The sequence below is a fragment of the Ictidomys tridecemlineatus genome, chromosome 11 (assembly GCF_052094955.1).
Source record: "Ictidomys tridecemlineatus isolate mIctTri1 chromosome 11, mIctTri1.hap1, whole genome shotgun sequence".
NCBI lineage: Eukaryota > Metazoa > Chordata > Mammalia > Rodentia > Sciuridae > Ictidomys > Ictidomys tridecemlineatus.
The window spans coordinates 18,126,429-18,149,562 of record NC_135487.1 but is presented as its reverse complement, the minus strand read 5'-3'; the positions used below and the strand labels follow the sequence as shown (position 1 = coordinate 18,149,562).

At 44.5% G+C, this 23,134-nt stretch overlaps 2 protein-coding genes across 17 annotated transcripts in view; both read right to left on the bottom strand.

Moving 5' to 3' along the window:
- Nucleotides 1-856: 856 nt before the first annotated feature.
- Nucleotides 857-13,688, bottom strand: Pigv (phosphatidylinositol glycan anchor biosynthesis class V). 13 transcript variants are annotated; one of them, XM_078025684.1, is made up of 7 exons: nt 13,414-13,688; nt 13,132-13,267; nt 11,801-11,861; nt 10,942-10,992; nt 9,590-9,724; nt 4,477-5,598; nt 857-3,128 (listed from the first exon to the last, which is right to left on the bottom strand). In XM_078025684.1, exons 5-7 carry the CDS (start codon nt 9,665-9,667, stop codon nt 2,847-2,849), a joined length of 1,482 nt encoding a protein of 493 aa, XP_077881810.1. In that variant the 5' UTR covers nt 9,668-9,724; nt 10,942-10,992; nt 11,801-11,861; nt 13,132-13,267; nt 13,414-13,688; the 3' UTR covers nt 857-2,846. The 13 variants fall into 13 exon arrangements, with proteins under 13 accessions (XP_077881810.1, XP_040144102.2, XP_040144107.2 ...); XM_040288168.2 differs by lacking the exon at nt 10,942-10,992 and having other exon boundaries at nt 13,414-13,684; XM_040288173.2 differs by lacking the exons at nt 13,132-13,267; nt 13,414-13,688 and adding an exon at nt 12,819-12,931.
- A 5,756-nt stretch (nt 13,689-19,444) lies between these two features.
- The window catches only part of Arid1a (AT-rich interaction domain 1A), a 77,384-nt gene continuing 73,694 nt past the window's right edge, over nt 19,445-23,134 (bottom strand). For all 4 annotated transcript variants that reach the window (XM_078025680.1, XM_078025681.1, XM_078025682.1 and 1 more), the window contains one exon: nt 19,445-22,560. In XM_078025680.1, coding sequence (XP_077881806.1) covers nt 20,827-22,560 — 1,734 coding nt within the window. In that variant the 3' untranslated portion in view covers nt 19,445-20,826. The remainder of the gene's footprint in view (nt 22,561-23,134) is intronic.

The following is a 23,134-nucleotide window of genomic DNA, read 5'->3' as shown; positions in this document are numbered from 1 at the left end:
TTGTCCTTTGTTGTTGTTGGGTTTTTTTTTTTTTTTTGTACCAGGGATTGAATTCAGGGGCATATGCCCAATGAGTCACATCCCAGCTCTATTTTGTATTTTTTATTTAGAGACAGGGTCTCATTGATTTGCTAAGTACCTCACTATTGCTAAGGCTGTCTCTGAACTTGCAATTCTCCCTGCCTCAGGATCCCAGCGTGTAAGCCATGGCGCCTGTTTTTTGAGGCAGGTTCTCACAAATTGCTGAGGCTGGCCTTAAGATTGAAATCCTCCTGCCTCAGCCTAAGTAGCTGGGATTACAGGTGTGCACCACTGCACCTGGCTAAAATCACATTTGTGTCAGTGCATAAGTGCTTAGATTGGGGTAATTCTGTTTAAGTAGCCCTCAAGATCTTAAAGGAAAAAAAGGACCTACAAACACCCCCCCCCACCAGTGATAACAGCATCTCCCTTAGTTCCTGAAAACACGCTCAAGGTCATATGGCTGATACATAGGTTTGTTCTGAGGGCAAGCATCATCCAAACTCCTGCAAATATTCTTTTAAAAAATATTTTTTAGTTGTTAATGGATCTTTTGTTTCTTTTTATGTTTTTATTGTATTTATTTTTTTATGTGGTGCTGAGGATCAAACCCAGGGCCTCACACATGCCAGGCAAGTACTCTAACACTGAGCCACAACTCCAGCCCTCTGGCCATATTCTTAACCTTGACTTTTTTTTTTCCCCAAGTGATTTTTATTATCATTATTACTATTGTTATTTAATTTGTAAGGGGATCAAACCTAAGGGCCTCATGTACTCTTCCACTAAGCTATACTCCCCCTCTTGGTTGTAAAAAGTTAATTCTATTCATGTATAAATTAGAAAGTTGTTTATTTTTGCAAGCCACCCGACACATACCCCATTTTGGGGATTAAATTCAGGGCCTCATGCATGTGAGGTAAATGCGCTAACACTGAGATACAACCATAGCCCTTTTATTTTTAAAAATTTGAAACAGGGGCTGGGGACATGTTTCAAGCGGTAGCGCGCTCGCCTGGCATGCACGGCGCACTGGGTTCAATTCTCAACACCACATAAAAAATAAATAAAGATACTGTGTCCACCTAAAAAACTAAACAATAAATATTAAAAAAAAAAAATTTGAAACAGTCGCTCCAGGTAGCTAAGATTGGCCTCAAATTTGGATTCTCCTGCCTCAGCCTTCCAAGTGAGTTGGGATTACAGGTATGAATCACCACACCCAGCGTGTAAGATTTTTCTTTTTTTTTTTTGAGAATTTTAATATTTATTTTTTAGTTCTCGGCGGACACAATGTCTTTGTTTGTATGTGGTGCTGAGGATCGAACCCGGGCCGCACGCATGCCAGGCGAGCGCTCTACCGCTTGAGCCACATCCCCAGCCCCGTGTAAGATTTTTCATATAAACAGATGCACAAATGAAAAAACAACTTCAAAATGGTCCTGAAAGATGACATTGAGGAGGTCAACGATCAAGCAGCCCAAAGATTAAGAAGAGTGTGAAAAGCACGGAGGCAGAAGTCATTGCTCTCTCTCCAAATTGAAGGACAATCTGTATGTTGAAGAGAGACCCTGGGTATAACATCTTACTTGAAGATTTAGAAGACAGCAAAGATATGAGGTAGAAACCTTTTTCAAGCTCATGGGCAGGACCATCTGATTCTTCACAAGGGCAGAATTTATCAAGAGACTGGGAGAGTAAAACCCTTGAAGTCTGGGGGTCCTATCCCTCTCCTTCCCTCATAGGCTGAAGAGAGAGAAACTGACCACAGCCAAGCTGGAGGAATCAGTTGGAGACAGGCTCTTCTGAATCAGATTCTTCCATATCACTGGAAAGCTGAGCTCTTCCTACAAAGAAATTTACTAATGTGTGTCATGAGGGGAAGAACATCCTTTGAAATAACAACCCCAGTGGCCTTTTGAATAAGTCTTAAAACTAACTAAATAAAATTGCATTAAAAAAAAAAGGGCTGGGGATGTGGCTCAAGTGGTAGCGTGCTCGCCCGGCATGCATGCGGCCCGGGTTCGCTCCTCAGCACCACATACAAAGAAAGATGTTGTGTCCGCCGATAACTAAAATAAATAAATAAATAAATATTTTTAAAAATTCTCTCTCTCTTTAAAAAAAAAAAGATGCACACAGATTTGATAGCAAAAATGACATAATGTTTTTTTTTTTTTTTTTTTAAAAAAAACACCTTCAGAAACTTCCCATTTAGAGAAAAAGGTCTCATTTTCCTATTACTACCACACTGTCCAGTCCACATCATCTTGTGTGGACTATCACCAGACTGTAAGCTACAGCCTTTGATGAAATGCACATTTAAATAATCTACATTTAAATTTAAAGTGGCAGGTTTAAGAATGTCTCCTGCTATGTTGGTTGACTAGGCAGATGCAGGTGTACTTTAGATTTGAGTAAGGTATCACCACTTACAGTGAAAATAGTTACTACTCTTAAAATTTGCTCCAGCCAGGACCAGAAAGGGCTCTTTGAAGGCTCACCAGTCCCCAAAAACAAAGGGGTTCTAATGCCCACAAGGATGATCCCAGGGCAGTGCAGGCAGTCCCTGTGTGTTATCTTCTTCTGGTAATAAGGATTGAACCCAGTGGTGCTCTGCCTCTGAGCTACATCCCCAGCCATTTTTATTTTTTAAAACAGGGTCTCAACAAGTTATCTGGATGGACTTAAATTTATGATCCTCCTGCCTTTGTCTCCTGAGTTGCTGGGATTACAGGGGTGTGCCACCATGCTTGGTCCTGGTCTGTCTTTTAACTTTGAAGATGAATTAAGTTGGCTTCTAGTCTGTCCTTTGAGACGCCAGGTCATGTCCAAGGCAGGAAGTTGCAATGTAAGAGTAGTCCCAGGAGCCAGTAAGTCAGGAAGTAACCTAGGATATATCGAGTGACTGAAGAGCAGGTTTTCCAGTTGTACAAAAGTTCCATGATAGAATTTCTGGGTATTTTTTGTCTTGGTGGGAAGTCTTCCGCAAGAGGCATCCAAGGCTCTGTCTCTAAGGATCTCAACAGTGGCTCTTGATTCTGAAGCAAGTGAGCTGGAAACCAGTACACAATAGGAGTGGAGGAGCCCAAAAATCTGGTGAGAACCTAGAAATCATAATAATAAGAAAACCCACACATTTATTGGAATGTCACTGATGCTAGCTGGATCAGTCTGGGGGGCTTCTCTGAGGCTGGGAAAACTATGGCCCAGTGACTGGAAATGAATTACACTGGAAATGCAGTAAGAGCTAAGAAACTGCCTTACAAAAAGATGTGATACATGCGTGGCAACCTCCATGTTACAAATAACCACACCTTTAGATTAATTACCACAATAATGGGCCAGTCAACATTAAACACTCTATGAAGTCTAATTTTAGCCCAGGGAGTGGATCTATATTTTGGGCAGCAATTTGGGACTTGAAAATCTGAGGCGGCTCCCTTATTAGGTACTGATCACTTATCCTACAAGGGTGGCAAAGTTGAGGGAAAGGCGGAGCAAGGGATCCTATGATTTGAACTTCCCCCTTACAGAAGTTCAGAGCCACATTTCCAAATGGTCTCCTAACCAACCTGGAAATTCTAAGTGTGGCTGGCACTCACTCTATGAGTTAATTTAATCACAAACACAGAATGCTACTTCCTAATTTCCCCTCTTATCCACACAGCTCAGAGAACTTCACAAACACCAATGCTTGTTTTCAAGAGATAGATGCTGCTAAGGAGAGGTCAGCACTGGGACAAAAGACTTCCTCAAGGGATGTTGAAACTGGGGCCACAGTCAAGAGCAAAAAATCAGATGTGAGATCAAACCTCTCCATACCCTTCTGTATTGCCATCATCCCAAACACTGGACAAGATATCTCCCCTGAAAACAGCACCTGTCTGAGCTCAGAGTGCCTTCAGAAGCCAACATGGATATGTATGAGGGAAAGGTCCCCAGGATATCTTTGGTGCTTATTCCTACATTTCGGCTTAATTCACATCCTTTCAAAACTCTCATGCTCTCCCCTGTGCATAGAGTATTCCTCCTCTGCTTCTTATGTAAAAAAAAAAAAAATTCCTTCTTGCTCTTGAGGACCCTGCTCAAATATGGTATCTTTCTCAACTCCTTTGGTGAGTTAGCGACTTCTTTTTTTTTTGGTTCCACAATAATTTATCTAAGTTTTTTTTTTTTTTAAATCTCAAAACAGCAAGCCCACTTCCATCCCACTGTACTATAATTTTATCTGTCTCCCTGTTTATACCATGGGAGTCACTAAGGCAGCAATTTTATTGTACTCATGTTTCATCCTCAGAGGTCTGACCCAGGGTCTTTCTTGTACAAACAAAACTCTCAAATAGTGGTTAACTGAATAAATTAGGTACTGGTCACTGAAATGGGACTTGTTTCTCCTGTCCTTGGGGTTTTGCCTGTATTCACATCCTCATCCCAGACAGGAATCCACCTCACCTGAACATGCATACACAGACCTCCAAACAGCAGCAGCACTGTAGCATGAACCAGGTACACAAACACCCGTGGACTGAGGAAGCCAGAATCAGGCTTCTCTAGGGCCTTATTGTTCTTGTTCCTTTGAAGCCCAAGTGTGAGGCAGAGCCAAGGGTGGGTGGTCACATATGTCCAAGTTGCCCAGGCAACTAATATAGCCATTGGTGCAGCCAGTAGAAAATTGGGTACCTGCCTAAGTTCATAGTATCTCAGAAAGCCAACATTCCAGTATACATCCTGGATATAGTTATATATTAGAGGAAGTTTCCAGGAGCACCACGGCGGCTTATTTCCCTCTGCAATCCGGTAGCCCTTGTCCACAGCTAACTGCACCAAGGGTTCAGGAATGGAGTGGGCTGAGCCTGGCAGACAGAACTGGGTGTAGGCATAATACTGAAAGAGGGCAAAGGGAAGGCTGAGTGTGAGAACTGACAGGCACCCAGAAGCCATCAGCTTCAAGAGTTGTTTCAGGGGGTTCAGCACCACAAGAGAAGAGAAAAAGCCTCGACACTGATTATGCAGGAGGAAGCCAACACTGACCAGTCCATTGGAGCGCACTCCAGTAGCAAGAGTAAAGAGGAGCCCACTAGTCCAGCTTCGTCCCCGCTCTAGCTGCCCCATGGCACTGAATGTCAGGAAGGCAAACAAAGCTTCTGAGTAACCAGCTACCAGGAAAACATTGGCAGGGCTGAGGCAGAAGAGCAATGCTGCATAAAAGGCCTGGCGGGGACAGCGCAAAACCACACAGCTCAGGTCATGAAGTGCAACCGTGGCCAGCACAGAGAACAAGGAGTTGAGTGATGCTACTGAAATAAGCAGGCAACTTCGCTGGCTCAGGAGCCCCCTTAGGGGTCTCAATAGTTCAGTTCCCACCAACAGGACCAGGGGGAAGCCAGGGAAGAAGGCAAAGTTGTGCTCATAGAGGTATCCATGCTCAGCAATGAACAAGAAGTGTTCAGCATCCCAGCGAGAGAGGCCACCCAGAAGACCTTCCACAAGCTGGTCCAAAGAGCCTGAGGGAGCTAGGCGGGGAGGAGAAAAGGCTTCTGCATGGTGATCTGGGATGATGGCATTGAAGAGGGCCTGTGGGGTGAAGGAGAACCAAAATTTCAGTTGAATAAATGAAAAAAAAAAGTATTACCACTAAATAAAAAACCTTGCGGGGAGAAAATCAGGAGCTTGGTTTTGGACTAGTCATATCTAAGCTGGACTCTGTGGTGCAAATGTCAATCAGTTATGAGATATAAGAATCTGCAGGTGAGAACAGAGATCAGGTCTGAAGAGATAAACTGGCAACAGAAATGCATGGATGGTTGTTTACAGACTAAAGGAGATCACCTAGAGGGGAAGAACAAGTACAGAAGTATTTTTTGACAACTTAAAAAAAAAAAAAAAAAGGACTGGGGATGGCCAGGGATGGTGATATAAGCCTATAATCCCTGTGGCTCAGGAGGTGGAGGCAGGAGGACTACTCAGCATCTTTTTTTATTTTTATTTTTTTTTGTAGTTGTAGATGGACAGCATGCCTTTACATGTTTCATTTTTTTAATGTGGTGCTAAGGATCGAACCCATTGTCTCACACATGCTAGGTAAGTGCGCTGCCACTGAGCTACAGCCCCAGCCCCCAGCCTCACATCTTAATGAGGTCCTAAGCAACTGAGCAAGATCTTGTTTCAAAGTGAAAAACAAAAAATGGCTGGGGATATAGCTCATGGTAAAGCACCCCTGGGTTCAATCTCCAGTACTAAAAAAAAAAAAAAAACGAAGAATGAATGAGAGTGAAAAGCTCTGTTAAATAACTCTCAAACACTACCAATAGGTCAAAGTTAGATGGAGGCTGAAAACTGACCTTCAGTAGTGAAATGGGTACAGATATGGGTGAGCTGGGTTTAGCAATGTGAAGGTCTCTGGTGATTTTGACTAGAACTATTTCAATGGAATTGAAGAGAGAGAAGTTGTCTTGACTGAACTCAATAGAGACCAGGAAAAGGGAAATTGGAATCAGTGAACATGATTTTAAGGTGTTTTGCTATGATGGGGAAGAGAGAAAGGGGGTAATAGGTGTATGGCAATGTGGGATCAAGAGAAAAAGTTTTTGGTGGCTGAATTTAGATTTGGAAATAAATATTTGCATGCTATTGGGAATAATCCAGTGAAAATAAAACCATTGAATATGTAGAAGAGAGGGAAGAAGGGCTAGGCAGACAATAGGGGATGGAATCTTCTAGACAGGTAGAAAAGCTAGCCCTAAAAGAGGATAGACCATTCATCCAACCTTCAGTACTGAAGGCACAAAGGTGAAGATTTAGGCAGGCTGATGGAAGTGGTGAAAACATGTGGAAGGTCTCTTCAATTTTTCTGAATTTTCATTCAGGAAGGCAAGTTATCATTTGAAAGTAATGGGGAGAAGTTGTTAGAGATTTGAAAAAAGGAAGACAAGTTGCCTATGACCCTGGCTCTCAAAGATAGGCTGTAGCACTGGAATCATCCAGGGAGTTTCATAAAATATTGATGCTTGGGCTAGGGATATGGCTCAAGTGGTAGCGCGCTCACCTGGCATCATGCATGCGGCGCTGGGTTCGATCCTCAGCACCACATACAAATAAAGATGTTGTGTCTGCCGAAAACTAAAAAATAAATATTAAAAAATTCTCTCTCTCTCTTTAAAAAAAAAAGAATGTTGATGCTTGGGGTCCCACCTCCAGATTTGATTTAAACAGCATTAGATTTTTTGTTTGTGTTTCTGATGTGCAGAAATTTATGAAGGAATGCACCAAGATTGTTACATGGCACTGATGACTCCCTGGAGTTAGTAACCTTATATAAAAAAAGACTAATTCACTGGGCATGGTGGCGCACGCCTGTAATCCCAGCAGCTCAGGAGGCTGAGGCAGGAGGATTGCGAGTTCAAAACCAGCTTCAGCAACAGCAAGGCGCTAAGCAACTCAGTGAGACCCTGACTCTAAATAAAATACAAAATAGGGCTGGGATGTCGTTCAGTGTCCAAGTATCCCTGAGTTCAATCCCCAGTACTGCCCCCCATCAAAAAAAAAAAAAAAAATCCTCAGAGAAGAATTACAAGAGTTGGGATAATAGGAAAGATAGGAGATAGTGATGACAGAATAGGCTGCTTAAAACTGAAATTTGGGGGGCTGGGGATGTGGCTCAAGCGGCAGCGCGCTCGCCTGGCATGCGTGCGGCCCGGGTTCGACCCTCAGCACCACATACAAACAAAGATGTTGTGTCCGCCCGAAAACTGAGAAAATAAATATTAAAACTAACTCACTCTCTCTCTCTTTTAAAAAAAAAACAAAAACTGAAATTTGGTAGCAAGTGGTTGGGTGTAGAGGGTATTACTGTGACAGTGGTGAGGACTAGATCACTAGAAGGGAGCAGGACAATGAAGTAAGGGACCATAGCACTGGATATATTATCTTCATTAATATTGAAACCACAAAGACATCAACAGAAGTAATGCCAGAGAGAGAGTGACAGGGAACCAGGAGCTAAAACTTTCAAGGAGTAACTGTCATTGACAGAGATGATAGCAACAATGAAGTGACTAGGAATATCTGACGGCATGAGCTTTAGATCTGGAAGTAGGGTGGAAGAGGAAGAAACAATGAAATAGCATTTATTGCTGAAGGTCTTTCTGCCCCAATAGATTGTCAGCTATTTAAGAAAAAAACTTTTACACTCACATCTTAGCACAGATCTTGAAATACAATAGGTACTTAATAATTTTTTTTTTAAAAGAGAGAAAGAGAGAGAGAATTTTTAATATTTATTTTTTAGTTTTCAGCAGACACAACATCTTTGTTTGTATGTGGTGCTGAGGATCGAACCCGGGCCGCACACATGCCAGGCGAGCGCGCTACCGCTTAAGCCACATCCCCAGCCCACTTAATAATATTTTGGTGGTTGAATGAACTTCAGGAACTTGAGAAAACATACTGTTTACAAAATCACCATCTGAATTAGAATGCAGTTGTTTGGTTCCCTATCCCAGATGCTGATTTGCAGCATTGTTCCATTGGTTCTGCCAATAACTCAACCAAGGCTGGTTCAGGGACATCACTGAGTCAGTCTCCCCAGCCTGGGAATAGGAATATAACCTCATCTTTAACCCATTTCTCTTTCTGATTAGATTCTTTATCAGGTCACTTCAAACAGTATAACAAATGGGACAGGAATGACAGTCACAGATAATAGCCCTAGCCTCCAAGTTGAAGATACTTTAACTAAACCTGGAATATAATGGAGCCTGCTATGCCTGATATAATGGAGGAAGAGATAGGGAAGACGGTTTCCACAAAGGAACCAGCTAGGAGCTTCACAGAGAATGGTGCTGGTAATAAAAAGGCATATATAATTATTTAATGTTACATCTCTAAGGAGTTGAAACATTCAACATGATTCACTCATTTATAAACATAATATTAAGGACCTACTGGCACCAGGCACTGTGCTAGGCACTGAATAGTTAATATATATGTGAAATTTGATTAAAATTATATCAAGGGCAGCTTTGGGGGAAATGGAGTTGAAAAGGGGCAAAGGCACATATATGTGGGTGAGGTAGCAAGGGGAAGACTCCTAAGGGGAGAGAAGGAGCCATTACTGACAAATGAATATACACAGATGGTCTCAGGACTTGCACAATGCCACCTCCCTCTTACTCAACTGACTGATAAACTATTCATTCTTCTGGTAGTCCAATACTTTGAGCTTCAAATCTTAAAAGTATCTTTGTCGAGAAAGATCATAAGATTATGGTTATTGCAGACTACTACCTTCAGAGGTAGGAAACCTGAGATCTAACTCTGGCCCTTCTCTATAATTCTAGGGAAATTATTTAACCTTTCTGGACTTCTGTTACTTCATAAGTAAAAGAGGGGATTAGAATAATTTATAAGATTCCCGCTGACTTTTCAGCTATAAAGTCTAGGTTTCTATGGTTCTAACCACATGGAGGAGCACAACAGGCAGGTAGAAAGGAGAAGGGGTCTATTCTTTGTGCATTGTCCAGTTATGTAACAACAGCATGATCAGGACTAAGAATCAGAGACTGACCTGCAGCATCAGAGTCAGGACACGGCAGCTGACCGCAAACCTAAGCACCTCTTTCCGTGATGGATCCAGGGGCCACATAATCTCACCACCAGGAATCCAGGAGTGTTGCTACCAGAATTGAGCTTCCTCAGGTTTCTAAACTCCAAAATCCAAGGAAGAAAACATCATACATGGGCCAAAAGCAAATGTTTAAAACATTCTTCATAGGAATCTCCCCCTTTAACATTACTATGACACATGTGACCTCCTAACTTCCCAGAGAGGAGTATCTTAAAGGCAGATAGGACCACTGGGTATCACTCTGAAGCAGTATATTTTCGTCAGACAACTTCCTCAAAGATAAATATGAAGCTATAAAAGTAAGCTCATAGAAAACCTTTAAAAGCCTGTTGAAGCTGGGCACAGTGTCAAATACCTGTAATCCCAGTGGCTCAGGAGTCTGAGGCAAGAGGATCACCAGTTTGAGGTTAGCCTGGGACATTTAGCAAGACCTTGTCTCTCTCTCTCTCTCTTTTTTTTTTTAGAGAGAGAGATAATTTTTTTTTTTTTAATATTTATCTTTTAGTTTTGGTGGACACAACATCTTTGTTTGTATGTGGTGCTGAGGATCGAACCCGGGCCGCACACATGCCAGGCGAGCGCTTGAGCCACATCCCCAGCCCTGAGACCTTGTCTCAAAATAAAATTTTAATAAGGTCTGGGGATGTACGTAGCACAGTAGTAGAGCACTTGGCCAGCATGTACAAGGTCCTGAGTATAAATCCCAGTCCTGGTGGCAGGGGTTTGTGTGTGTGTAGTCTGTTCAGTGTTCCTATGTAGGAACTAAAGATCTGAGTTTAAGTCCTGTTACTTGCAAGTTCTCATTTATTCACCAAGACTCAGTTCTTTTGTATATAAAATGGGATCTGACTATCTCTTTTGTCTGTCACAAAACTGTCATGATGGTGTAATGGGCTACCATGTGAAGTACTACACACATCTATGTTGTGGTTGCTATTATTTGATGTGTGACCTTTCCCTCTTGCCCAGAATAATAAACTAGCTCCCAAACTAGAGTCCCAAAAGTGGGGCACAGAACCATACTAGAAGGCCATAATAACTACACATGCCAGCTTAGCTCTCTGATGTGTGTTCAGCTGGTCTGTTAAATTAAGTGGAGAAGGAAAAGAAAACCACTACTCAGCAGGACTTCAGCCAGCTCCCATTGCTAAAACAAACTTAGGGCGAAGACAGAGTCTACTACTAGAGATGAAGAAAACTGTTATTTCCCATCTCTTTTTTGGAATGGTAGCAATGTATAAATAATTCAAACCCTTTGTGAGGCACAGAATGCATTTTAAGACATTTTTTACAATTTCTTGAGCAAAGTAGTAACAGCTCCTTCAGAACTTTCAGACACCAGCCTGGGAAATCAGAACAGAGGGCAAGAACATCAGAAAGTTTGTTGATTTGGGATGAATAACTATGTCTAGCTAAAAGAAAAAAAAAATATTGAAGCAGAGATATTTTAACAAGGAAGACTGGAAGGCTCTTTTTTCTCTTAGCTGGCAAATACCTACCAAACCTGTAAGTTTCAATTATTTCTGGAATTCCAACTAGACATGCCATGCTTCACTGCCCTCTGACACTGCTTGTTTAGGCTGTTTGTGAGGACAGGACTTCACAGCACAACTGTATTCCCAGGAACTAGCATACAAGCAGGATACAAGCCCGTATTCTGAACGAGCAGTAGTAGGGGCAGGGCACAGTATCACTGGTTCGCTAACTCGAGATATAAAATCACTGCTCCAGGGATTTCTCCCTTCACGTTAAGAGTAATATGACAAAGTCACAGAAGCCAGAAGAAAATAAAATTTCTCCAGAAAGGGAGTCAAGTTGGCCGAAAGCAACAATACTCTTTTCTTGGCACAAGGGGGCGCTTGCTGCTTACTCCATCAACATGCCAGGAGGAAGGGAGGGGCCCCTAACTCTATCGGTTTTCTCAGGAAAATTCAGTTTTAAAGGTAAGCTTCTGAAACCCTCAGAGAGCGGCGATACTTTGTGAATCTGCCCAATATCCTTAACATCTCACTCGATGAATCGAGAGAAATCACAGGCACAACCCAACTTCACACTGATACTCCTCTATCCCAGGGCGAGTTCACTTTATCATCCTTGGCTTCCCACCCACACGCAGAAGAGAAGTTGCAAACAAAAAAGCACTTAACCCACCTCTGCCTCTTGACCAGACTTGCATTCTTCCTTTTCTCTTTTCAGAGTCAAGCTCTGGCCTCTGCGACCACAGGAAATTTGTAGCCCACAATTAGTTCACAGATACAACAAGCAAAAGAAAGCCAGTCAATTCTCCCTCTCAGCTATTTGCCAACCTCACTTTCCAACAAACTCCTTGCCAAATCACTGACTTTCTTGACTGGCAGGGCACTTACGGATCAAATAGTTTTAGTCTTTTATTTTCCCGTGAGATAAACAGGCTTCAGAGATCTCATTAGACACTGAAAGGCCCGTATAATTACCATCGCCATTTTATGGATGTGGAAACTGAGGCTCACCGGGGCCAAGCGACGCACACGAGACGACTTAAAAAAAGTCTCGTGTACTCTGCTTTTTAAACCTCACCCCCCAGTCAAAGGGTACACTCTCTTTCCCACACAGGACCATAACCCAGGTCTCCAAAGCCTAATCCAGTACTTCCTCCAATGATAAGAGCTCTTGCTGGTACGCTTACGGTAGATGGGCCCTATCTGGGAATTTGAGGAAGCCTGTTAACTGGAGGCCCTCGAATTAACATCCTCGGTGGGGTAAAGTCGCTCAGAACCAGGATCCTCAAGGCCTAAGGCCTCGCGGGCCGTCCCGAGCCAGGAGCCGCCTTTTGCCAGCCTTGCCATGTCCGGAGCCTGCTGCTTTTGGACACAGGTCCTATCGGGGTCGGGGCGTCGACCCTCACCCCAAACGAGCCTCGGCCCTGGGGACACTCCCGAGGGAGCCGGAGTCGGGACTGGCTACAGGGCCGGAAGCAGGCGAGGGCGGGAGGCCGTAAAGGAAGAGGCGGCGCCGGAGGCCGCCATGGCAGAGAGGCGGGGCTCCACGGTTCTCTGCAGCCTCCGCCTCATTTCTCTCGGCCTCGGTTTGACAGCTTCCCTCCCCCCAGAACTCCAAGGCTCCGGAGATGGCGTCCCAACCCTCCGCGCCCGCCCGTCCGGTCCTCCCCCTCCGGGACGATCTACAGCACCTCCATCCGGGGCCTGCGCAGCCCGCGCCTGCGCGCTAGCTTCGCCGACGGCGGCCCCGCCCCGCTCCTGCCCAGACTCAGAGTGGCCCCGCCTCCCTCCGCGGCAGCCATGTTGATTCCGGGCGAGCGGGGCGGGGACCGAAGCCTGGCGCGGCTCGGCGTAGCACCTTCCCGCCTTGGTGGTGACACCTGAGGAGTTTTCTCTCGCACTGTGCCTCCTCCCCACCCACTAAACCTCGACTTCAGTCATTGTGCCGGGGCTGCAGTGTCAGCGTCTGCGCTTTAGTCCCTGTTCCACCCCGTGAGCGCTCACTTGAGTTCCCGATGTGGGCGAAGGCTCTAGTAGTTGGGGACTGCCCCGCGACCTCTTCGCAGAAGCCTGAGCCGTGCTTTCCCTGGTGTCTGGCAACGACGACTCAGCACGGGGCCTGGCACAAAATATACATTCTCTGAAAAGTCAAAGAAAAGCCTTCTTGGGGTTTCTGTGGCTAGCAGCGGCACCCTGCGTCCTGGGGGTGAAGAAAGTGGGGGATCCCCCTGACTTTCCCCTCCTGCCTTCCAGCGACCTCTGTCCTGCTTCAGACCCAAGCCCCACCTGAGGTGGCCAATGAGCATGGTGAAGGAAGCCGCAGAGAGCACCCCCAGGACTCCTTTCTCCTCCCTCACTCCGTTTCTCTACTGGGAAGCGGGGCCAAAAAAGAAAAGAAGGAAGCTAACTCTAATAAACCGTCTGTTAGGGAGGGGCGACCAGTTGGTTCCCCTGTAACGGAAACTGTTAGAACAACTTTGCTCCCTCCTAAAAGGAAACAGATAATAAATCCTTCTCCGTTGGCGGATTTCTTGTTTCTTGGGCTTGCAAAGCCTTCTGTGGTTTCGGTTATCTGCCCTCCAAACGTAGCCAGGGTCCGGGTTAGCCTCTGGCCACAGCCGGGCTGAGGGAGGGGTTTATCTTATACAACAGCCACTGGTGTGGGTGGGAACAAAGAGATGGTTGCTATCTCTTCAGGCAAAGAAAACTGGCCCACATCAGTGCTGTGGAGACCAAGGACTATCTTTTGATTCTTTTACAACTCATTTCAGGCCCTAAGACCTAAACTGCCCCTGATATTTGTTGTGCGTAAGGTGGATAAAGTCCAGGGCACATTTCAGTGGTTGTGTGGTGAAGAAGGAGAAAAATGGAGTTTAGAAGGCCCTTCCCCCAGGTTTTTCAGTGGCACTCATTTGTTCTCACTCCAGAAGCTTGTGAGTAAAATGGCAAAGCCTCGGGGCACTCTTGTGACTGGAGCCCAAGGTTGTGACTTGAATCTCTAGAAGCCCAGTGAGGCTCCAAGCAGCACACTTGTTTGAAAGGACAAAACTGAGAAATGCACTGCCCTTCCTCTGTGAATTCACAAGGGAAAAAAGACATGCATTCTCAGTGTTCCCTCTGTCCACATAAAATTTTCCTCCAGAATCTATTTGTAAAAAGGCAAGGGCTCTCTTGTGACAAGTCAGAGTGTTTTCTAAAAGCTCAACTGTCACCCTTTAGAGGTAGAACTTTGTCCAGACCTTTACCTCTACTTTCCTGCAATTTCTCTTGCCCTACCTTCTCTGCTGCCCAACCCCCTCCTCTTCCGCTCTGTTTCCTGTTTTATGTTCTGGCTCCTGCTCCGACAGGAAAACAAGGAAGCTGAATCTTGTGCTCTCAAAGCCTGGCTCCCTGGCTCTTCAGATTGTAAGGCAGCTAGGTGGAATGGGAGGGGGTTCTGGGGCTCCAAGACTGTGTGCTGAATGAGAGAGGTGAAGGAGGCAGCTCATTTCAGGCTGCTTTTAGAGTATGCAGCTAAAATGGAGCCTGCATCAACACAGGAGACAGCTGAGCTACCAGAACTGTGGAAAGTAAGTGAGACAGCCCGAGCCACTTCCATTAAGAAACAAATATCCCATACCACCAAGAAACATTTTCATAATACAAATCTCTAACCCAAACAATACAAGCAATGCACTCTCTATTTCTAGAATCCTAGAATTCAAGAGGGTTACGTCATTTCTGTTCCTTGAACTTGCCTGGCTCTCTGCTCTTTTCCTCTGCTTGAAACATTCTACCTCCATACTACCTTTTGGCCAGTCCACCTTATTTGGGTATCAGTGGACATGTCAGCTCCTCAGAGGGGTTTTTCTCTGACTATTCAGCCACCACCACTACCCTGTATTATCTCATCACCATTTTCTTCATAGCACCCTAACACCACCTGCCTATCCTGTCTGTCAATTTTAGTTGTTTCTCATTATCTGTTTCTCTCTTCTGGAATGTAAGATGAATGTAATAGAAAAGCAGGGGTCTTATTCACCAATGTATTCCCAGTGCTCAGGACAGTGCCTCGTGCACTGTGTCTCCAATTAAGTTCTGTTGCATGAGTCTGATATCTATATTTTATGGACAAGGGAACTAAGATCACCAAAGGGGGAAGTGACTGACCTGAATTCACTCAGGATTTGAACTCAGGTGGCTTGAGCTTTCCAAGGTTGATCCTATCACTCTGTGCTGTTAGTCTTTCCTAGGTTTATTTCTTTACTTCTCTTTGTTCCACACAGCTCAGCATCCTTATGGGCTATGCTAAGAATTCTATATAGGGCACACCAAGTCGAAATATCTCCTACCTCTGCCAAATTCTTCTCTTACCTGTTTGATTTATTCAACAATATAGGAGTACACACCATGTGATGGGATAAGGATGTAATTCTAAGCAAAACAGACACAGTCCTTTCCCTGCTGGGGATGATAACATCTACCTCAGAGGATTTATGGTACTTGGCATAAAGTGTTTAATAAAAATGCTGTTATAGCCAGGTGTAGCGTAGCAGTACATGTCTGTAATCCCAACTTCTCAGGAAGGTGGCTGAGGCAGGAGGATCATAAGTTGGAGGCCAGCCTGGGCAATTTAGGAAGACTCTGTTTCAAAAAATTAAAAAAGACTCAGGTTGTGGTTCAGTGGTAGAGTGCTTGACTAGCATATGTGAGGCCCTATATTCAATCCCCAGCACTAAAAAAATAAATAAAAAATAAAAATACTCCCCCCCCAAAAAAAGCAAATGAGGAGTAATTTTTCCCACTGAAGGTATATAGATAGTTCTCATGGAGTACTCACCTTCCAGGAGCATTCTGACAACTCATCCTGTACCAGTCTTACCTTGCTCCTGCCTCCACATCTGGAGAAGACCTTGGCCCCAGGCCAAGCAGAGGGACAGCCCAGTGTATATATCTATCTACTCCCATCTGCTGTTTCCAAACACGAAACTCACTGCAGTCCCTGTTGAATGGAATTGGAGTAACCGACCCTCATTTGGGATATTGGCTCTAAGGCCATGCCCTTATGGGGCAAAAGTTACCACACCAGCCTGATTGCTGGCAATGGTGCTTTACCAGAACTTTATGCTATTTCTTTTCACTGAAGATAAAAGGGTGTTCAATGGCAGTTTCAAAGGATGCTGGGTGACGTTTACATCTATCCTCACAACTGCGGTGACATAAATCAGGACTTGAACATTTACCAAAAACATCCTTTTTGATTTCTGCTGGATCACTTGAAGATGCCCATCCCCCCAGGTCAAAGAACCTGCCCTGCCTCTAATCATAGGAGCCAAACACTGATGCTTCAAAGCCCTGGGGACACTTTTCACCCTTCCCTGTTTGCCTTTCAGTAGTTAGAAAACCCTGATTCCACTGAGAGGCTTGGTGGGAAGGCCTTAACCACTTGGGGGTGGCAGTGTCTGCAAAGGCAAAAGAACCAATGAGATTGAGAGTATTGTTTAGGCTGGACTTGGCTGCTGTCCAGCTATGAAAAAAGGTTAAGGTCATTTGGGGGGTGGGGAGGGAGGAGCCTGGGAAAAGAACTACTGGCCACACCCCTGGGTTTTCTACTGGCAAGGTTCTATTTACTTCTCAAAAGCAAATTACTCACAGCTCAGTGGTTAGCAGTTCTCTTGGCCTGTGGTAACTCCAGTCAGAAACTGGAGACCAGGCTAGGCTCCCCCTGCATTGCAGGAGAACAGATGAAAGGAACCCAGGAAACCCAACTCCTAGGTAATGCTCCACACCAGCCTAGAAATGCACTTTCCAGATTAGAAAATGGAGCAAGAGGCCCAGAGCAAAAATAGCCATTAGCAATATTGCTTACCAAAATGTAGACATGAAAAAGTTCCCATTAACTTTTTTCCAGAAGAGTCCTAAGAAGGCATCTTGGTTGACAAAGATTTTTCTCTTCTTAATACGAAATATTCATTTCAGTCCCTGACCCAAATATTAACAGCTGCACTTTAAAAGAAAAGTTTTAGTTGAAGTTGGTACAATCTTATTTACTTTTATGTGGTGCTAAGAATCAAACCCAGTACCTTACACATGCTAGGCAAGTGCTCTACCACTGAGCTACAGCACTAGCCCCACCCCCAGTTGAACACTTGAAATTCTTGGAACAATTTTATTTTATGCAAAATACAATAAAAACCAACCTTGCGGGACTAGGGCTGTAGATCAGTGGTCGAGTACTTGCCTCGCACACAGGGTTCGATCCTTAGCACCATATAAAAATAAATTTTAAAATAAAAATATCGTGTCCATCTACAACTAAAAAAAATATTTAACAACAACAAAAAACTTGCATGTTGTGGTAGACAGCTAGGTTGTTACTCCTGGTGTTTTTCCCAGCTAGAGAGGATGTGTATGGTATACCAGGAAGCACATGGGCCTAGATCCAGTGGACCTTGCTTAGTATGTGACTTAGAAAAGGCTCTTTCCTCAGTCTTTCCCAACTATAAAATGGGAGCCAGAATACTGACCTGATTTCTCCTGAGAAACCTCAATTTTTTCTCCCTTGCTTCCCTAAAGAAGGGGATGATTAGAAAAACTATATGTTGTGACATTAACCTCATAGAAGCAACTGCATCTAGCCGACATCTGATTCCTAAAAATTTAAGTAGATACTGTGGGCCAGGTTGTGCTTCAAAGCAAGGATGTAGAAATGAACAAAAAAATGCTCCTGGGCTGGGGATGTGGCTCAAGTAGTAGCGGCGTCCCCTACCATGCGTGAGCCACTGCGTTCCATTCTCAGCACCACATAAAAATAAAATATATTGTGTCCACCTAAAACTTAAAAAAAAAAAAAAAATGCCCCTGCCTACAGTTTGGGTTAGGGAAAGGGAGAAGGGAACAGGTGGGTATAATACACAATAATAAGATGGTTAAAAGTGCTGTTAAGAAAAGGAGGGCAGAAAAAGAAAACAGGGTAAGGAAGCAAAGACTGCTATTAATTTTTCATTTTTTGGTGCTAGGGATTGAACCCTGGGCCTCATGTATGCAAGGCAAATACTCTACCAACCCCCCTGCTATTAATGAGATTGCTATTTTAAATAAGATGGACAGGGAAAACCTTATGACACTTTTTTTTATTCCCCCTCTGGAGGGGGAGGGTGCACAGTACTAGAGATTGGACCCAGGACCTTGCATGTGCTAAGCACATGATCTACCGATCTAACGCTGAACTGTACTCCTAGTCTCCTAATATTTGAACAAATACCTGGAAGAAGACTTGAACCATGCAGTTATCTGGTAAAACAGTGCTCCTCACAGAAGGAACATAAAGTACAAAGACCTCAAGGTGGAAACAGCTCTGTCAATGGGGAAGAGAAGATAGTGTTGGAAAGGTAGTGGCCAGCTAGATAACTGAGGGCCTTATATGCCACTACTAGAATCTGGACTAGAGAAGCAATTGAATGAGTCTATTCTGACTTTAATCCAGAAAAGACATGACAGTGTCTTGAACTATAGTAGTAGTGACTGGATTGAGGATTATTTTCTGAATTAGTGCTAACAAACTAGATGTGGAAATTAAGAGTTGAGGATTATTATTATTATTATTATTTTGGCCAAGCAATGTAAAGTTGTTGGACTTGCCATTTACTGTAAAAACTGGGCTACTAGGGGGAGGATGGCATTTTAGCATGCGGATGTTCAAATTAAATTTCCAAGAGATACCAGAGCACCTGAATACTTTAGCCTGGAGTCAGAGGAATGAGTCAGTCTGCAGATACAAGTGAGGCTACCTATTTAAAACTATGAAAATATGGGGGGAAAAACATGGAGGCTACCTTCAGGTAATTGTTGTTAGCTAGGAGTGGTCCTAATCTCAGCGACTAGGAAGGCCAAGGCAGGAGGATCCCAAGTTCAAGGACAGCCTCAGCAATTTAGCCAGACCCTCAGAAACAGTGAGACCCTGTGACCCTGTCTCAGAAAGGATGGGGATATAACTTATTGGTAAAGTGCCACTGGGTTAAATTCTCAGTACCAAAAACCCCAAACTGAAACCAAAAAAAAACCCCAATAAATAGATTCTCTGCCAATTATTTCCTAAAATTTCTTTCCTTTGTTATTTAAATCCAAGAGGCCAGCATACTTTTCATGCCCAAATATCCTCTTGCAGGCCTAATCATCTCAGAGTTGCCTGTGGGGGAAAAGAAACAACAGGGTCCAGGATATCACCATTTCAGAAGAGAGCACACTAAGGGAGGTTTGTGAACACAGGAATAACTTGTACTTCCAACACACAAAGATTAAGATTTTAAATAGTATGTAAACAATAAAAAGCCTCACAAAAGTCTTACCAAGATTTAATGTACATTTATTCTTAACACGTGGAACATATAGTATAAAGATTTCATACTGAATAAATGATATTCATTAAGCCAAAAAAGGAAAAAAAGGAGGAATTTACATCAAGTTTTAGCTACATTGTTGAAATACAAATATGCAGATTTTATCACTGAAAAAATCTCAATTGTGTTTCTTCATCAGGAATTTCAACTGAACCTAGAACTTTTTCACACCTCGATTAGAAAGAAAACAAAACAAAACAAAAACCCAGAAAAAAATAAACTATAAGTTGATTGGCTGCTGAGACAGCAAGGACTTTTTACAGAGACCTGTACAGCATCACACCAAGAGGGGCGATGTCTGGCAAGAGATTAAATAGCTGTGTCTCGCTTTGTGCAGGTCACCAACTTGTTAACTCGTCATACTATAAAGGGGTAGCTGGGAGAGGGACCAAACTGTGGGGATCCAAGGGTATGTGCAATGTACAACGTCATATATATACACACGTGGCAGCGCAGTCGCTGCAGCTAAAGGTTAAAACCAGTTCTAAGAGGTGATCTCAGGGTTATTCATACAATCAAGGAGGAGAGAAAGAGGTCAGGGTGTTGTAGGTTCACACATGATACTTTGGGGGAAAAGCCTTTTTTTTTTTTCTCCTCAACGTTTAACTAAAAACATTTTTAAAAACTACAGCTTGCTGCTGACCCAGCGTCTTCTCTCGTTTCCATGTGAGACATTATTATTACAGTATGTTTACAGTATCAGGTGTACAGTACAGTACATGAAAGGGTCTACACTCTACTGCACAGGCCTCTCCAGTGAACAGGGTCTGCTCACAACTGCGAACTTCTCGGCTCCTGCGAGATTGTGAATGTACAACGATAAACCACACACAGTTCAGCAGTCACCTTTTTGTCCTTCAGAGTTTTTTTTTTTTTTTGTATTTTTTTCTTTCTTTCTTTTTTTTTTTTTACCATTAAAAACAGTTATGAAATGTGGCATCCCGTTGATGCAAGGACCGGGGAAGCCATTTTTAGTTTGTTTTTGTTTTTTTGTTTTTTTTTTCCCCAAACTCACTGTAAACAACAGTAACTTTGGTTAAAATAAAAAAGTCTTCTATGTAGGCAGAGCTTTGTCTTTTCAAATAGGGTGGGGTCCTGAGGGGGAGTAAGGTAAGGACAGGAACAGAAGGGTGTGAGGAGTGGGGGAGTAGGGGAGGAAAGAGAAAACAGGAGAGACTTTTTTCCCAAGGGAGAAGCTGGACAGCACAGGGTAAACTGGATTCTGAGGTGGTTTTGCATAAATAAAGGGCAACAGTCAGTTTCTAAGTTCTCCACACACGCACACACACACGGGGGGTGGGGGGGAGGTGTCCCACGGCTGTCATGACTGGCCAATCAAAAACAGTACATCACAAATGACTTGTGAAACCAATGAGTTCATCAATGGTGACACTGAGATGTCCAACAGCCGCGACTCATACAGAGTGAACTCGGAGTGGTTCTCGTCCACCTTGGCCAGGGCAAGCAGCGCGCGAGCAGCCCGCCGCATCATGTCCACACTAGTTGGCTCAAAGGGTGGGTTCTGCATGTGCAGGAGGCTGGCCTGGCTCTGTTGGAATTGCGTGGCAGCAAGGCTGTCCTCGAGGAAGCCCAGGAGGTTGCCGATGCTGCCCTTCTGCACTGCAATGGCACGGGCTGCCAGGCTGTCCCCCTGCGCCAGGTTGGCCAGCAGTACCACGGCCATCTCCCGGCACACTGGGTTCTTTCGGTCACTGAGGAAGCGCACCATGGTGCTATACAACTTCTCCAGGCGGCTGAAGGGGGGTGTGGCCAGAATCAGGTCCACATTGTTGTCCTGGATGCTGAGTTTGCTGAGGGTTTCCAAGACCAGTCTCTGGGGGGAGAGGACGGCATTGGGGCCCAGGGTGGAGAAAGGGTCCTGGGCTTCAGCTGAAGGGCAAACTGCCCAGTGTAGGAGTCCGTCCAGGACAGGCAGGCAAATGCTCTCGGGGTATGGGGAGAGGTCCAATTGCCCCGAGATGTTGGCGAGCGTGACCAAGGTGTTTTCCCGGAGCATCTCCAAGCAGTCCCACCACCACTCCACTTTGTTGCAGCTCACCCCTTGGTCCTGTTCCTCCTCCTTCTCATAAGTTAGTGGTGCCTGCTTTCGTTCTGGGTGCTTGTGGTGCAGCAGGATCAGCTTGCCTAGGATGAGCAGCAGCCCTGGGTGTTTAGACATCTCAAAATCATTGCCTGGCACAAATGACAGGCTTCGGATGGTATTGGAGACACAGACACAGCGCTTGGCAAGGGAATCCTGCCAATCCAGAAGGGTACACAGTGGGGTCTCATCCTTACTGTGGGGTTCATCCTCTAGGATCTTGATGTTCCGGTGGCTCTGTGCTGGGTTAATGCCAAATGGAAATTTGCTGCTTTCCTTGGTGGCTTCTGCACTTTTAGCTCCCTCCTCTGTCAACGTGCTAGATCGAGTAGACAACATGTCATCCATAGTGGCTGTGATCCGTTTTTCTGGAGGGCCATCAGGTGGGGGTCCCTCTTGTTCTGTCGTCCCTGGCACACCCTCTACTGTTATGACATGTTTCCGGGGGGCTGTTGGACAGGGCACAGGAGGCCGGGAAGGCAGCAGCTCTGTCTTGCTCTCAAAGTGGGTCTGGATATGCTCAGTGGTGTCCCCCCCACCAATCCGCCAGTGCAGCAGGCCACTGTCAAACTCCTGTACACGCCCAAGCTTATCTGAGCAGTCCACCACAAACGGGTCATTCTTCTGTACGATCTTTACCGGAAGCTTGTCAAACTTACTGATTAGCTTCTCCTCACAATTCTCTGGAGCTGGCTTGTCCTTGCCTAAAAAGGCCATCTCCTCATCATTTTCAACTGTCTCCTCTTCTTCTTCTTCCTCTAGTTTAGGACCTAAAAGTTCTTCTTCTTCTTCTTCCCCCTCCCTGGGGGCTGGACTAGACACCTTGCTGAATCTCCCAGGATCCAGAAGTGTTCTCTGTCCTGGGTCACCCACCTCATACTCCTTTAAAATGCCAAAGATCTCAATCAGGCATCGTCGGAAATATTCCACAAGGAGCTCCAGCAACCCTGGGAGCTGGAAAAGAAAGAGAAATATATTAAGGGAGAAAAGTGGCCTAAGAGAATTCCTGACATAAGAAATCTCCCAAGCTCTAACCAATCTCTCCTTTCCCTCTAGTCAGATACTTGCATTACTTGGAGAGGCAGTCACTCCTTTTCCCAAAGGCTTCTGCAAGCAAATCACTCATCTCTCTCTTTTTTTTTTTTAATACCCGGAGCAAAGTTCTTCCTTCTACCCAAATGTTGCATAAATATGCCCCAGGAGCACGTACAACCAGAAGAACGAGAAGTGATACCTCATTTATGTATGATGTGTCAAACTGCATTCTACTGTCATGCCACCCCTCACTCATCAGGGCCACCCAACTCTCAGCCTCCTCATTCTCAACCAATCTGCTTTTCTCTTCAACAGGCCAGTTTCAAACATCCTGGTCATTTGCCTTTATCCCTCTGGAACACTCTCTACATCCCACCACCAAGTGGAACCTAAGTCTAATAGTGGTGGGATGACTCCTTCCAAAATGAGCTAGGAGAAGGGAAGGCTGTGTAAAAGATGTTCACTTGCTCGTTTCCAAGCTTCCCAACATTAT

What these genes read in the sequence shown, in the direction of transcription:
- Pigv (XM_078025684.1), bottom strand. Translation starts at nt 9,667, where the DNA reads ATGTGGCCCCTGGATCCATCACGGAAAGAGGTGCTTAGGTTTGCGGTC. An exon ending in TCCTGACTCTGATGCTGCAG is followed by an intron (nt 5,599 to 9,589) that starts GTCAGTCTCTGA and finishes TTCACCCCACAG; the next exon opens with GCCCTCTTCAATGCCATCAT. An exon ending in GTCTGTGTATGCATGTTCAG is followed by an intron (nt 3,129 to 4,476) that starts GTGAGGTGGATT and finishes TATGATTTCTAG; the next exon opens with GTTCTCACCAGATTTTTGGG.